Source organism: Tachysurus fulvidraco, chromosome 12 (assembly GCF_022655615.1).
Source record: "Tachysurus fulvidraco isolate hzauxx_2018 chromosome 12, HZAU_PFXX_2.0, whole genome shotgun sequence".
Taxonomy (NCBI): domain Eukaryota; kingdom Metazoa; phylum Chordata; class Actinopteri; order Siluriformes; family Bagridae; genus Tachysurus; species Tachysurus fulvidraco.
Window position 1 is genome coordinate 20,660,971 of NC_062529.1, and position 16,123 is coordinate 20,677,093.

The 16,123-nt window shown below is 41.0% G+C and overlaps 1 protein-coding gene across 3 annotated transcripts; it reads left to right on the forward strand.

Moving 5' to 3' along the window:
• Positions 1–1,160: 1,160 nt before the first annotated feature.
• On the forward strand, positions 1,161–16,123 carry eno4 (enolase 4). 3 transcript variants are annotated; one of them, XM_027142969.2, is made up of 13 exons: positions 1,161–1,394; positions 1,971–2,099; positions 7,923–8,104; positions 8,190–8,338; positions 9,070–9,239; positions 9,530–9,655; positions 10,193–10,258; positions 10,435–10,599; positions 11,276–11,401; positions 11,730–11,922; positions 13,334–13,395; positions 13,579–13,696; positions 15,804–16,123. In XM_027142969.2, exons 1-13 carry the CDS (start codon positions 1,218–1,220, stop codon positions 15,878–15,880), a joined length of 1,740 nt encoding a protein of 579 aa, XP_026998770.2. In that variant the 5' UTR covers positions 1,161–1,217; the 3' UTR covers positions 15,881–16,123. The 3 variants fall into 3 exon arrangements, with proteins under 3 accessions (XP_026998770.2, XP_026998771.2, XP_026998772.2); XM_027142970.2 differs by having other exon boundaries at positions 15,807–16,123; XM_027142971.2 differs by having other exon boundaries at positions 13,337–13,395.

Genomic DNA, 16,123 nt, shown 5'->3' on the forward strand with positions numbered 1-16,123 from the left:
GGACTATTTAATTTTTTGTATTTTTTGTTCTATTCATTCAGAAGTAGATTTGAATTTGAGTTCATTTGAAAGTCTATGTAAGTCTATCTTTGCATATTATTATTATTATTATTATTATTATTATTATTATTATTATTATTATTATTATTATTCGAAATAGTCCTTCAGTGCATATGTTTTTATTTAGAATGATTTAATTTTCTTTTATGTCCTTTGCACGTATACAATTATAATTTCCCGTGGTTTAATTAATATATTTTGCAGTAATGTTATAGTTTATTCGTTTTTTTTACTAACATTTAGTGCGAACCGAGTAAATAAACATTCTATTCAGCTCCATATACTAAATTTTCACAGTTCTGTAAACATAGAAATGATCCCAAAATTTGACGCCCTGTTTTATTCTTTACTCGGTCTTCCTCAGTTTGTAGTTTATACGTCCAATTTTTAATTTTCTTTTTAATTAAGAGTCTATTGACTACTTACTTAAACAGCCTATATTTATATAAAACAATAAACAAATGTTTTACGTAATAATAATAATAATAATAATAACAACAACAACAACAACAACAACAACAATAATAATAATAATAATAATAATAATAATAATAATAATAATAATAATGCAAGTTTATTTATCAACTCAAGGTTTATTTGAACTGAAATGTAACCTTTGTTGTAGTTAAACGACACGCGACGAGTTTTTGTTGTAAAATATTTGAACACATTCATTAGGATGAATTCATCGAAACCAATCAGGAGCCATTAGACCGGCTGCGTTGCCATGGAAACAACGTGCACAAACATTAATTAAACAGCCTAATTAAAGTGTTGTTGAATAACACAGGGTTGCTGGTGCCCTTACAAATGACATTGCATGGACTAAAGATGTAGGCTGAGAGCTATTGGAACTCACCATTGCATAAGCCAAAGTGTAACTCAATTAAAAAAGGTTATACTTGCTCCAAACAATTAAAAGTTAACATCTTTTCGCCAGATTGTATCCGAGGTCGCTATAATATTTGGACCATTTAGTACGCCAGTATACAGCGTTCTGCTGGACCCTCGTTAAATCTCGCGATGTTACAGTAATGCTGAGACGTAGCCGAAATCTCGCGATATTACATGGAACGTTGCCTAGCAACCATAGTACGTAAACAATCGACGCTTCTTACACAGAGTTGCTGTGAACCGAACTTAGAAACAGCAGCACAATGTCGTTTAAAGGCTTTGTAAGCTGCAATAGCAAAATATCAAAGGTGGATAAAGACTTTTATGACTTAAAGAACAAAGCAGCGGAGTTTTACAGAGCAAACGGAGTGCCGGAGAAACTAGAAACTGTTTTAAATCAGATGTTTGTGTCGAAGCCGAATGATGTTTATGGATATCTGGTATGGAAATCTATTAGCCTTAGCTAATTAAGTCATGCAATAAATAAGACATTTTAATCATAATGAAACCTAATTAAAATAATTGCAGGTCATTAAATTGCCTAGTAATGGACTGATGGTTCACATGAAACTTTTTTTTTCCAATCAATTTTTTTTTTCAATCAATTATTTTTAACCCTAGAAACTCTGTTATCTAGTTGTAGTTTCAAGAAAATGTTTGTGAACCTAATTAAATGCATTTATATCAGTTCTTAAATGAACACAATGACAAAAAGCTCTGTGGTGTTTATACCTGTAAATCCTCCTTTATCACCAGTAACGTGTCCCAAACCTTTTCTGTAGTTGTTGTAGTTTCCAGATAGAATTTTTCCTTTAGACAAATCTCTTCCTGTATATAGTGTAAGGTCTGGTATTTCATGGATAAACATGCCGCTTCTAGTCTTCCTACAGTATATCTGTTGGCTCATGTTAGGGACATTTTGGACACAAAACAATCTTCTTCCATTTGTTGTTCTAGGCTATACAAGGCCTTTCTTCATTTGGACTGATCTGTGTTTATACTGTACTTTTTGTCAGGCAAACTACTTTTCTAGCCTCTCACACACACCTGTGATCAGTGCAGTAGTGGGCAGAGAGGTGTATGATGCCAGGGGAGAAGCAGCATTGCAGGTGGAGGTTTACTGCATCGTCAGGAATGAAGAGAAGGTAGGCTGAAAATCAATGAGATGAGTGATGAGATTTCTCTGTGTAGGTGTTTTCACATGTCTTGTAAGAATATGAATATGATAAAGCAAATGTTTTTTTCTGCTTTAAAAAAATATTAACAATCCCATTGACAAGTACAAGTTTCAAGCCTTCTGTACTCCAAACGTACCTGGTCCGGCTCATGTAGAGATCGCTTTATGCTGTTGTTCTATAGTTGTATATGCTTGTGCTCTAGCATGGGTGTTAATGCTGCTGTACTAGTGCTCTAGCATTGGTGTTAATGCTGCTGTACTGGTGCTCTAACATGGGTGTTAATGCTGCTGTACTGGTGCTCTAGCATGGGTGTTAATGCTGCTGTACTGGTGCTCTAGCATGGGTGTTAATGCTGCTGTACTGGTGCTCTAGCATTGGTGTTAATGGTGCTGTATTGGTTCTCTAGCATTGGTGTTAATTCTGCTGTAGTGGTGCTCAAGCTTTAGTGTTAATGCTGCTGTACTGGTGCTCTAGCATTGGTGTTAATGCTGCTGTACTGGTGCTCAAGCATTGGTGTTAATGCTGCTGTACTGGTGCTCTAGCATTGGTGTTAATGCTGCTGTAGTGGTGCTCAAGCATTGGTGTTAATGCTGCTATTCTGGTGCTCAAGCATTGGTGTTAATGCTGCTGTACTGGTGCTCTAGCATTGGTGTTAATGCTGCTGTAGTGGTGCTCAAGCATTGGTGTTAATGCTGCTATTCTGGTGCTCAAGCATTGGTGTTAATGCTGCTGTACTGGTGCTCAAGCATTGGTGTTAATGCTGCTGTACTGGTGCTCTAGCATTGGTGTTAATGCTGCTGTACTGGTGCTCTAGCATTGGTGTTAATGCTGCTGTACTGGTGCTCAAGCATTGGTGTTAATGCTGCTGTACTGGTGCTCTAGCATTGGTGTTAATGCTGCTGTACTGGTGCTCTAGCATTGGTGTTAATGCTGCTGTACTGGTGCTTTAGCATTGGTGTTAATGCTGCTGTACTGGTGCTCTAGCATTGGTGTTAATGCTGCTGTACTGGTGCTCTAGCATTGGTGTTAATGCTGCTGTACTGGTGCTCTAGCATTGGTGTTAATACTGCTGTATTGGTTCTTTAGCATTGGTGTTAATGCTGCTGTACTGGTGCTCTAGCTTTGGTGTTAATGCTGCGTTACTGGTGCTCTAGCTTTGGTGTTAATGCTGCTGTACTGGTGCTCAAGCATTGGTGTTAATGCTGCTATACTGTTGCTCAAGCATTGGTGTTAATGCTGCTGTACTGGTGCTCTAGCATTGGTGTTAATACTGCTGTACTGGTGCTCTAGCATTGGTGTTAATGCTGCTGTACTGGTGCTCTAGCTTTGGTGTTAATGCTGCTGTACTGGTGCTCAAGCATTGGTGTTAATGCTGCTGTACTGGTGCTCTAGCATTGGTGTTAATGCTGCTGTACTGGTGCTCTAGCATTTTTGTTAATACTGCTGTATTGGTTCTTTAGCATTGGTGTTAATGCTGCTGTACTGGTGCTCTAGCTTTGGTGTTAATGCTGCTGTACTGGTGCTCAAGCATTGGTGTTAATGCTGCTGTACTGGTGCTCTAGCATTGGTGTTAATGTTGCTGTACTGGTGCTCTAGCATTGGTGTTAATGCTGCTGTACTGGTGCTCTAGCATTGGTGTTAATGCTGCTGTACTGGTTCTCTAGCATTGGTGTTAATGCTGCTGTACTGGTGCTCTAGCATTGGTGTTAATGCTGCTGTATTGGTTCTTTAGCATTGGTGTTAATGCTGCTGTACTGGTGCTCAAGGATGGGTGTTAATGCTGCTGTACTGGTGCTCTAGCATTGGTGTTAATGCTGCTGTAGTGGTGCTCTAGCTTTGGTGTTAATGCTGCTGTACTGGTGCTCAAGCATTGGTGTTAATGCTGCTGTACTGGTGCTCTAGCTTTGGTGTTAATGCTGCTGTACTGGTACTCAAGCATTGGTGTTAATGCTGCTGTACTGGTGCTCTAGCATTGGTGTTAATGCTGCTGTACTGGTGCTCTAGCATTGGTGTTAATGCTGCTGTACTGGTACTCAAGCATTGGTGTTAATGCTGCTGTACTGGTGCTCTAGCATTGGTGTTAATGCTGCTGTACTGGTGCTCTAGCATTGGTGTTAATGCTGCTGTAGTGGTGCTCTAGCATTGGTGTTAATGCTGCTGTACTGGTGCTCAAGCATTGGTGTTAATGCTGCTGTACTGGTGCTCAAGCATTGGTGTTAATGCTGCTGTACTGGTGCTCTAGCATTGATGTTAATGCTACTGTACTGGTGCTCTAGCATTGGTGTTAATGCTGCTGTACTGGTGCTCTAGCTTTGGTGTTAATGCTGCTGTACTGGTGCTCAAGCATTGGTGTTAATGCTGCTGTACTGGTGCTCTAGCATTGGTGTTAATGCTACTGTACTGGGGCTCTAGCATTGGTGTTAATGCTGCTGTACTGGTGCTCTAGCTTTGGTGTTAATGCTGCTGTACTGGTGCTCAAGCATTGGTGTTAATGCTGCTGTACTGGTGCTCTAGCATTGGTGTTAATGCTGCTGTACTGGTGCTCTAGCTTTGGTGTTAATGCTGCTGTACTGGTGCTCTAGCATTGGTGTTAATGCTGCTGTACTGGTGCTCTAGCATTGGTGTTAATACTGCTGTATTGGTTCTTTAGCATTGGTGTTAATGCTGCTGTACTGGTGCTCTAGCTTTGGTGTTAATGCTGCTGTACTGGTGCTCTAGCTTTGGTGTTAATGCTGCTGTACTGGTGCCCAAGCATTGGTGTTAATGCTGCTGTACTGGTGCTCTAGCATTGGTGTTAATGTTGCTGTACTGGTGCTCTAGCATTGGTGTTAATGCTGCTGTACTGGTGCTCTAGCATTGGTGTTAATGCTGCTGTACTGGTTCTCTAGCATTGGTGTTAATGCTGCTGTACTGGTGCTCTAGCATTGGTGTTAATACTGCTATATTGGTTCTTTAGCATTGGTGTTAATGCTGCTGTACTGGTGCTCTAGCTTTGGTGTTAATGCTGCTGTACTGGTGCTCAAGCATTGGTGTTAATGCTGCTATACTGTTGCTCTAGCATTGGTGTTAATGCTGCTGTACTGGTGCTCTAGCATTGGTGTTAATGCTGCTGTACTGGTGCTCTAGCATTGGTGTTAATGCTGCTGTACTGGTGCTCTAGCATTGGTGTTAATGTTGCTGTACTGGTGCTCTAGCATTGGTGTTAATGCTGCTGTACTGGTGCTCTAGCTTTGGTGTTAATGCTGCTGTACTGGTGCTCTAGCTTTGGTGTTAATGCTGCTGTACTGGTGCTCTAGCATAGGTGTTAATACTGCTGTATTGGTTCTTTAGCATTGGTGTTAATGCTGCTGTACTGGTGCTCTAGCTTTGGTGTTAATGCTGCTGTACTGGTCCTCTAGCTTTGGTGTTAATGCTGCTGTACTGGTGCTCAAGCATTGGTGTTAATGCTGCTGTACTGGTGCTCTAGCATTGGTGTTAATGCTGCTGTACTGGTGCTCTAGCATTGGTGTTAATGCTGCTGTACTGGTGCTCTAGCATTAGTGTTAATACTGCTGTATTGGTGCTCTAGCTTTGGTGTTAATGCTGCTGTACTGGTGCTCTAGCATTGGTGTTAATGCTGCTGTACTGGTGCTCTAGCTTTGGTGTTAATGCTGCTGTACTGGTCCTCTAGCTTTGGTGTTAATGCTGCTATACTGGTGCTCAAGCATTGGTGTTAATGCTGCTATACTGGTGCTCTAGCATGGGTGTTAATGCTGCTATACTGGTGCTCTAGCATGGGTGTTAATGCTGCTGTACTGGTGCTCAAGCATTGGTGTTAATGCTGCTATAATGTTGCTCAAGCATTGGTGTTAATGCTGCTGTACTGGTGCTCTAGCATTGGTGTTAATGCTGCTGTAGTGGTGCTCAAGCATTGGTGTTATTGCTGCTGTACTGGTGCTCAAGCATTGGTGTTAATGCTGCTGTACTGGTGCTCAAGCATTGGTGTTAATGCTGCTGTACTGGTGCTCAAGCATTGGTGTTAATGCTGCTGTACTGGTGCTCAAGCATTGGTGTTAATGCTGCTGTACTGGTGCTCAAGCATTGGTGTTAATGCTGCTGTACTGGTGCTCTAGCATTGGTGTTAATGCTGCTGTACTGGTGCTCAAGCATTGGTGTTAATGCTGCTGTACTGGTGCTCTAGCGTTGGTGTTAATGCTGCTGTACTGGTGCTCTAGCGTTGGTGTTAATGCTGCTGTACTGGTGCTCTAGCTTTGGTGTTAATGCTGCTGTACTGGTGCTCTAGCATTGGTGTTAATGCTGCTGTACTGGTGCTCAAGCATTGGTGTTAATGCTGCTGTACTGGTGCTCAAGCATTGGTGTTAATGCTGCTGTACTGGTGCTCTAGCGTTGGTGTTAATGCTGCTGTACTGGTGCTCTAGCATTGGTGTTAATTCTGCTGTACTGGTGCTCTAGCATTGGTGTTAATTCTGCTGTACTGGTGCTCTAGCATTGGTGTTAATGCTGCTGTACTGGTGCTCTAGCTTTGGTGTTAATGCTGCTGTACTGGTGCTCAAGCATTGGTGTTAATGCTGCTATACTGTTGCTCAAGCATTGGTGTTAATGCTGCTATACTGTTGCTCAAGCATTGGTGTTAATGCTGCTATACTGTTGCTCAAGCATTGGTGTTAATGCTGCTGTACTGGTGCTCTAGCATTGGTGTTAATGCTGCTATACTGTTGCTCAAGCATTGGTGTTAATGCTGCTGTACTGTTGCTCAAGCATTGGTGTTAATGCTGCTGTACTGGTGCTCAAGCATTGGTGTTAATGCTGCTGTACTGGTGCTCAAGCATTGGTGTTAATGCTGCTGTACTGGTGCTCAAGCATTGGTGTTAATGCTGCTGTACTGGTGCTCAAGCATTGGTGTTAATGCTGCTGTACTGGTGCTCTAGCATTGGTGTTAATGCTGCTGTACTGGTGCTCTAGCATTGGTGTTAATGCTGCTGTACTGGTGCTCAAGCATTGGTGTTAATGCTGCTGTACTGGTGCTCAAGCATTGGTGTTAATGCTGCTGTACTGGTGCTCTAGCGTTGGTGTTAATGCTGCTGTACTGGTGCTCTAGCTTTGGTGTTAATGCTGCTGTACTGGTGCTCAAGCATTGGTGTTAATGCTGCTGTACTGGTGCTCTAGCATTGGTGTTAATTCTGCTGTACTGGTGCTCTAGCATTGGTGTTAATGCTGCTGTACTGGTGCTCTAGCATTGGTGTTAATGCTGCTGTACTGGTGCTCTAGCATTGGTGTTAATACTGCTGTATTGGTTCTTTAGCATTGGTGTTAATGCTGCTGTACTGGTGCTCTAGCTTTGGTGTTAATGCTGCTGTACTGGTGCTCAAGCATTGGTGTTAATGCTGCTATACTGTTGCTCAAGCATTGGTGTTAATGCTGCTATACTGTTGCTCAAGCATTGGTGTTAATGCTGCTGTACTGGTGCTCAAGCATTGATGTTAATTCTGTTGAAGTTCAGTGGTTCTCCAAAAGAGGAGACCCGACTTAACTCATGTTTGTTTGTTTCTATGATCTGAATCTGGTGCGTTTATTTGCAACAGAATGACATTTCAGAAAGAAACCAGTGAAATAAACTGCTGTGTGTCACATGTGGTATATACACAGAGAGAAGATGATACGCTGTGTTGAGTGGTAGTGACGAGTGAAACAGCAGTGAGATGGAACACTCAGATAACAATGTGTTCCTGTTTGTGGTCAAAGAAGCTTATTTTTGCATCTCTTAACTCTCTGTTATTCTGTGTAATTTAGTTAGTCTGTAATGCAGTGGTTTCTGGTGTGGATGGAGATGTCACTGGGGCATGGAATGCGGTTGCCAATGGTAACCATCAAGCGTCTGTAGAGGTAGCGTTGGAGTGGATCAGAGATCAGCTGTGCCCCATGTTGCATGGATCTAACCCCACCCAACAAATACACCTGGACAAACAACTCAGGTAGACACACACACACGTGGACACGCACAGAAAGTTTGTCAGTAATAATTATGCTAAATTGTGTGTGTATGTGTGTGTGTTGCAGCGATTTCTACATGGCTCGTTACCTTGAAGACCAAGATCGCCGTAACAGAGAAAAGAAAGCTGAGGAAGAAGAAACGATTGAACCAACACCTGACACCAACACCGTTCAAGCACCAGATTCAAGCAAAGGCAAGAAGGAAGCACAGAAAGGTAGAGTGAAGATTATATTTAAAAACTCTTGTATCTAGTAACTAACATCCTGGAGCATTGGTGTTAATGCTGTTGTATTGTTGTTGATGCTCTAGCATTGGTGTTAATGCTGTTGTATTGTTGTTGATGCTCTAGCATTGGTGTTAATGCTGTTGTATTGGTGCGCTAGCATTGGTGTTAATGCTGCTGTGTTGGTGCACTAGCATCGGTGTAAATGCTGTTGTATTGTTGTTGATGCTCTGGCATTGGTGTTAATGCTGTTGTGTTGGTGCTCTTCCACTGGTGTTAATGCTGCTGTGTTGGTGCTCTAGCATTTATTTTAATGCTGCTGTGTTGGTGCTCTAGCATTTATTTTAATGCTGCTGTGTTGGTGCTCGAGCATTTTTGTAATGCTGTTGTGTCGGTGCGCTAGCATATTTTTAATGCTGTTGAGTTGGTGGTCTACCATTTGTGTTAATGCTGTTGGGTTGGTGGTCTATCATTGGTGTTAATGCTGTTGGGTTGGTGCCCTGGCATTGGTGTTAATGCTGTTGGGTTGGTGCCCTGGCATTGGTGTTAATGCTGTTGGGTTGGTGCCCTGGCATTGGTGTTAATGCTGTTGGGTTGGTGCCCTGGCATTGGTGTTAATGCTGTTGTACTGGTGCTGTAGCTTTGGTGTTAATGCTGTTGTGTTGCTGTTGATGCTGCAGTATTAATGTGGATGTTCTACTGTTTGTATGGATGTTATGTAGGTAAGAAAGGCAGCGCCCCAGAGAAGCCGCTACCTCCTCCTGAGAAACCGGAGCCAATGTTGCCAGGGGCGATGGCAGTCGGTGCTCTGTCTATGGCACTAGCCAAATCTGCAGCGAGCCTCACAGCCACCCCCCTATACAAACACATCCTCACTCTGAGAGACCATCAGGTTAACACAACACACACACACACACACACACACACACACACACACACACACACACACACGCACACACACACAAATACACATTTACAGAATTATTAGCAAGGTTTTAATCAACATACAAAACCAAAGGAGAGAAAACTCTAGGTGCTCGATGTGAGATTAGTTAGCATAAAAATTCTGATTATTTATACATTCCTACTTCCACCTTACTCCCCTTTTCTCTTATTCTTTTTATCTCCACACCTCTGCTGTGATTGTATTCTCTTCTTCTCTTTTCTGTGGATCTTTCTCAGGCTGGAAGAGTGTTCCTGCCCATGCCGCTCGTGTCCGTGTTGAGCTGTGGGAAAGCGTCAGCCGGAAAGCTCAACCTGCTAGAGGAGGTTATCCTGCTGCCTACTGTACCACACAGAACCAGAGAGGTACATACACACACACACACACACACACACACACACACACACACACACACACACACACACACACACACACACACTACACACCTCCATTATTAGTTTTGATTTTATTAGTACTTTTTTTTAGTTAAGATCATATTACCTTTTTGAGTGTTTTCTTTTTTCGATTCAATATATTTTATTTTATTTTTAGTTGTAGTTATGTTCCTTACATGTTCCCTTGTATTTGACTAACTGACTCATTAGAGTGGGGTAAACTAAAAGCAGAAAGCACTGCATTCCAGAGAAATAAAGTGATCCTTCACAACCAGTCATAATAATAATAATTATTATTATTATTATTATTATTATTATTATTATTATTATTATTATTATTATTATTATTATTATTATCAGCCATGATTCATGGCAATCCTGAGTTTGACCTTAAACTTTGCTTCCATTCATGAAACCCATGAATATGTAAACAGTGTGTGTAAATACCTCAAGGAAACATTAAATGCTGTACCGCATACTGTATTTTATGTATCTAAACGTGCCCAGATCATCAGGATGTGCCGTGATGTGCAGAGAGAGATAAGGAGGATAGCTACAGCGGGGAAGTCAGAGGTGAGCTTTCAGTTTTCAAACTCGGATCATCATCGCATGTAAAAGTCCTATATAAAAAGCTTCAAGAAAATACCAGGCATGAATAAATGAACTGAATATCAATGGGTTGCAGTGTAATATCAGAATAATATCAGTCTCTCTTACTGTTTCTCTCTCTTCCTCTCTTTTTGTCTCAGTCTGTGTCAGTGGGGCTTTCAGAAAGTGGCGCTATTCAGCTCGGGCTGGAACGCCCCGAACAAGCTCTCGATCTGTTGATGGAGGCGTGCACAAACCTGGGCCTGCCGATCGGCACGGAGCTCCGGCTGGTGATAAACTGCTCTGCTCATGTACTCATGGACTATGTGAGTGGACACAAGGTCAAAGTTCAACCTCAGTTAAAACAAAGAGGAATGGTTAATGAGAAATAAAACGAAAACGCAGACCAGTCACCAAGACTCTCAACTGCTACGTCAATGTCAGCAAGTTTTACATCATTATTACTGAGTAAAGCATTTGTGATGAAGCTCTGCTGCAGAAGGGTCACTTAGTTCAACACTAATCAAACACACCCTTTCTTCAAATTACTGGCAACAAGAAGTATATAAAACTCAGTGGGCTGATCTTTTGAGCTGAAACATCTAGAAACGATTTGCAGCTTTATCTTAACACTCGAGTATTCTCGGATCACAAAAGTGTCGATTTATTAAACAGCATCACTGACAACAGAGCAAGTGATCATTCAAATCACAGCTTAATTCACGTGCTTGTTATAATACAGTGTTGTTTTCTATAGTAAAGTCCTAAACCACATGTCACCATGTTTCCCACCAGAGGAAAGTCTTATGTTGAGTGTAGATTTATGGCTTTAGATCATACTAATTTGCATCTAATTTGCATAAAATGATAAAAAAAGTAGCCAATTACTTTGTCACGTTTCAGTATGAATGGTTGTACTTCTGGTTTCTAAGGTTTTTAAATGTATTTCATATGACCAAATCTCTGATTAACTCAATAAAACTTCTAATTTGTGTTCCACAGTCCAAAGGAAAGTATGAAGTAATGTCAGGGACTCTGAAGTCTCCAGATGAGCTGGTGGAAATGTTTGTGGGTTTGATCAGTAAATATCCAGCTATCGTCGCCCTTGTTGACGCCTTCAGGAAAGAGGTGAGAAAGCAGCTTCACTTTCACTCTCTGCATCATCTATACACACTGATAGATTGTGTCTGCTTTCTCAAATGCTTTGTAGCAAGAATATCACCAGATACGCTATGAGAAGGAATGGGTGTAATATGGTGTGCTTTGGCAACCTAAGATTAGGGTCAGAAAACACTTCATAACAAAACCCCATAACAAAAAAAAAAAGTCGAAGCTTGTCTGATTTTTTTTTCTTTTTAATTATCAATAACTGGCAACCTAGAGTTAAGATGACATGATAATGTATAAGTCTCTAAAGAATACAATCTGGCAACTCTTTTCTTTTTTTTCTGTACAGGATGTGGAACAGTGGCAGAAGCTGAGCTCTATTATTGGCCAGTCTTGTTACTTAATAGCAGATGCAGCATACAGACCCTGCCTTTGCTCGAATGAGGGTAAGCCCCGTCCCCCAGGAGTCACATGGGTCACAGTTAGGCACAGAAGTGAGATGACCCTTACCGACCTAATCCATGCTGTCACAGAGCAAACAGGTAGCCATTATTTTTGTTTTCAAATCACAGCACACTCCAAGCATTTCTCTGATCATGTAGAAGAGCTACCAACTGCATTACAACACTGCACGAGTGAGATATTGGCCTTGACAAAGAAAAACTGTTTATTAATGTGTGGCAGTACACGATGCGTTTATTTAGTGACTGCCTCATCAGGGCCATTGAGGTTTACCCCAGGCTACTCTTGTCTTTACACTTTATAATAGAAAAGAATTAGAAACTAGCACAACAGAAATAATAAGTGTATAAGTGGAATTCAGGAGCTCTGCTAACAGCATTGAAATGAAAAGGAAATAAAATGGGACGTAGGCATCTTTACTGTGAATGAAAACATGCCAGATGAAAGGCATAATAGGTATAAAATAGATAATAGATTTAAAAAAAGAATCAGATTTGACTCCCTGTTTAATATAAAGAGCGACACACAATGTGCACACGTATACACACTCAACAGCAGCTGTTAAACAGCCCACATTTACTGAGCTAAACACACATGACTTGCATATCCACGGGATGAATAACTCTCATGGCCACTGCACTGGGAGCGAGACAGTGAGAGAAAGAGACATGTAGAGAAAGAGAAGATCCTTTAAATTAGCTCATTGAAAAGCTTATGAAGGACATCAGAGAGAGAGAGAAAGAGAAAGAGAGAGAGAGAGAGAGAGAGAGAGAGAGAGAGAGAGAGAGAGAGAGAGAGAGTTATTGAGTGCATTACACAAAGACCTTCATCTTAACGTGTCACACAGAGAACATACTGTATACATGTATGTGATTACTGGCTACAATAAGTCTCACACACACACACACACACACACACACACACACACACACACACACACACACACACACACACACACACACACACACACACACACACACACACACACACACACACACATACATTCTCAAAATAAACCCTGTACCTCAATGAAAGAGAAACACACCAGTGTTCAATTCAATCTGACTTAAATGTCATAAAACTCTAAGTTATGGCCTAGAGGTACACAATTGTCTTGGGTGTATAAGCAAAAGCTTTCAGGCGGAATTTTACAGAAAACCGGAATTTTACATATTTAGAGAGAGATTGAGAGAAAGAAAAAAGAGAGAGTAAGAGAAAAGAGAGGGAGAAGAGAGAGAGAGAGTGAGAATGAGGAGAGAGAGAGAGAGAGAGAGAGAGAGAGAGAGAGAGAGAGAGAGAGAGAGAGAGAGAGAGAATAAGAGAGAGGGAAACTTTGCCCTGATGTTTTCAAATTTCATATAAAACATTGATATTAATAATATGACACCAAAGTTTGGGTTTATTTATTTGAAGTTATCTTCTTTGTACACATATATTGTGTGTGTGTGTGTGTGTGTGTGTGTGTGTGTGTGTGTGTGTGTGTGTGTGAAGAAGAAGAGACCATTCTAGCCATGAGCTGTGAGGAGATTGGTGATGACTCCATGATAGATGTGGTGAGGAAATATCTCAGACATTATCTCTAATTTAAGGTTTTGTCAGCATTTGCATTGCTTGTAAATAAACTCTGTGTGTTTGTGTGTGTGTGTGTGTGTGTGTGTGTGTGTGTGTGTGTGTGTGTGTGTGTGTGTGTGTGTGTGTCTGTGTCTGTTCGTTCGTGTGCATGCATGTGTGTGTAGGCTGTAGGTCTGGGTGTATCCTTCATTAAGCTGGGTGGGCTGACTGGAGGTGGGAGGATGAACAAATACAACCGTTTACACAGGATAGAGCAAGAGCTGGAGGAACAGGGCACTCTGGGTAAGAAAATCTCTCTCTCTCTCTCTCTCTCTCTCTCTCTCTCTCTCTCTCTCTCTCTCTCTCTCTCTCTCTCTCTCTCAGACTCACACACAGTTAGTACTGTACATTAACACGTGGAAGTATGTTTTACCACTGACACCCTTCTGAATGAACAGTGCATTCTCTCAGTGGGTGCCTGTCTAATGTGCGGAGGCAAGTAGTTCCATAGCCCAGGGGCAGTAACAGAGAAGGCACGGTCCCCTCAAAGAGCTTCCTCTCTGATTTCCGGGTGTCAAGTAGCATATGATCAGTTGACCTGAGTGAGCAGGCAGGAATGTAGGGGTGAAGCAGTTCAGTGATGTACGACAGGATGAGGCCAATTAAAGATTAAAAAAATAAATAAAGGAACTTTACAATAAACAAGCCAGGATGGCATGGCATAACAAAGGCATGGATTACCATCTCATTTTTTGCCTGGGTACCAGAGGCCTTATTTTTTACCAATCCCCTTAGATGAAAGAAACTAGACTTCACCACTGCTCCAAATTGGCTGTACAATTTAAGATCCATGACCGTTTACAAATGGAGATTAGTTATCGTTGGTCTAAGACATAGGTGTCAAACTCAAGACCCGTGGGCCACATCCGGCCCGGCGTGCAATTATATTTGGCCCGCGAGATCATTTTATATAGATCTATTATTATTGTTATTAATGACCCGGCGATGTGAAGCGCTGATAACACACAAACTACAGATCCCATAATGCAGCGCAACAGCTGCCTCGCCGAACGATAGGTCGATTAAGTCAAGCGTCTGTTGCTGTATACAACCCTACTGTAAAGACAAAGCTAGCCCCTAACAATGGAGAAAAGAAAAGTTGATTCTGAAAACCGAGCCTTTCAAAACCGATGGGAGGCTGAGTTTATGTTTATTGACATTACCGGTAAACCTGTGTGTCTTATTATTATTTTTTGCCTTAAAAGCACAAATTGTATTTATATTCCAGTGTTTTTTGAACCATGTTCATATATTGAATTTGTATGATTTTGACAGGAGATATTTTTATGAAGAGCCAAATATTTAAAGTTTAAGTTTATTTTTTATAAAATGGCACAAGAGCAAAGAAAATTTAATGTTTTGATTTGTTATTTTTACTTTTGCGGAAAAGCATAATTTTTTTTGCGGCATGTTTATACTTTTTGACAAGGGATATTTTGGTGGAGAGCAAAGTATTTTAAGTTATACAAAGTTTAAGTTTACTACTGCCTTGTTATCATTAATTTGTAGGAAGTTCAACGCCATCCAAGCTTTATTGTCATCAAGACATGAGAAACCCTTTACCGGCTTTACCGGTATATAGATCTGCATAGCAATGGAAGGAGATCCCATGGTGCCTGAGGATAAATCCCAGAAGAAGCAAATAAATTAAGAAGAGTAAGGCCCTAGAATCGAGCCCTGTGGAACCCCATAGGACAAAAGAGCAATGGATGATTCAATACGAGCAAGACCCACAAAAAAGTTCTGTTTGTTAAATAGGACCGAAACCACTCTAAAACAGGGCCACGAATACCCACAATTTGATCTAGATGAGATATTAGAATGTGGTGGACAACTGTGTCAAAAGCAGCAGTTAAGTCTAGCAGGACGAGGATCACAAAGTCACCAGCATCAGATGCAATGAGGATGTCATTAAAAACCCAAAGCTGACTCTGTGCTGCGCAATGTTTTAAAACCGGATCGGAAAACCTCCAGGATGTCGTGTTCATCCAAAAAAGATTTCAGTTGTAAATTAGACAGCTGAAGATAGCTAGCACAGTGTGTCCGAGACCAGGTTTCTTAAAATGTGGTTGTACAATTGCTTGTTAAAGATGTCCTATGTCCAAATGTCCTATACAAGGACCTCTTTCCCTCTTACATCTTCCTTACATCTTCATGACTTTTATTTTTAACTATTCTCTTATTATATTATATTATTACCTTTTACAAAAAAAAAAAAAAAAAAGACAGATGCACCGGGCCATCTATCTTTTCTAATCAAGTCTCTAGTCAGAATGAAGGGAGGAGGAGATACATGAGCAAACAACATAACGGAGAAGTGAAGGTTTTTTTTGTGTGTGTGTTTAATTAGCAGGTATGCGAAAGGTGAAGCTGCCGTGTGAAAGCAGGCCTGAGCAGGAGTTAACACCGACCGAACAGGCGACATGATTACGCACCACATTTCACCTTCATCAGCACGTCAGAAAAAACGAGTTTTCCCTGAAATGTACATGTACATCTTTAAGAACAAATGAGTTTAATATATAATTTGAAATGATCGTCATTTACAGTGTAAACACTATATTATTCTTTACAATAACCTTTTGCTCTATGTTTTTGTTCTGTAAAGCTGCTTTGAAACAATGTCAATTGTAAAAAGTGCTATACAAATAAACTTGAATTGAATTAAAA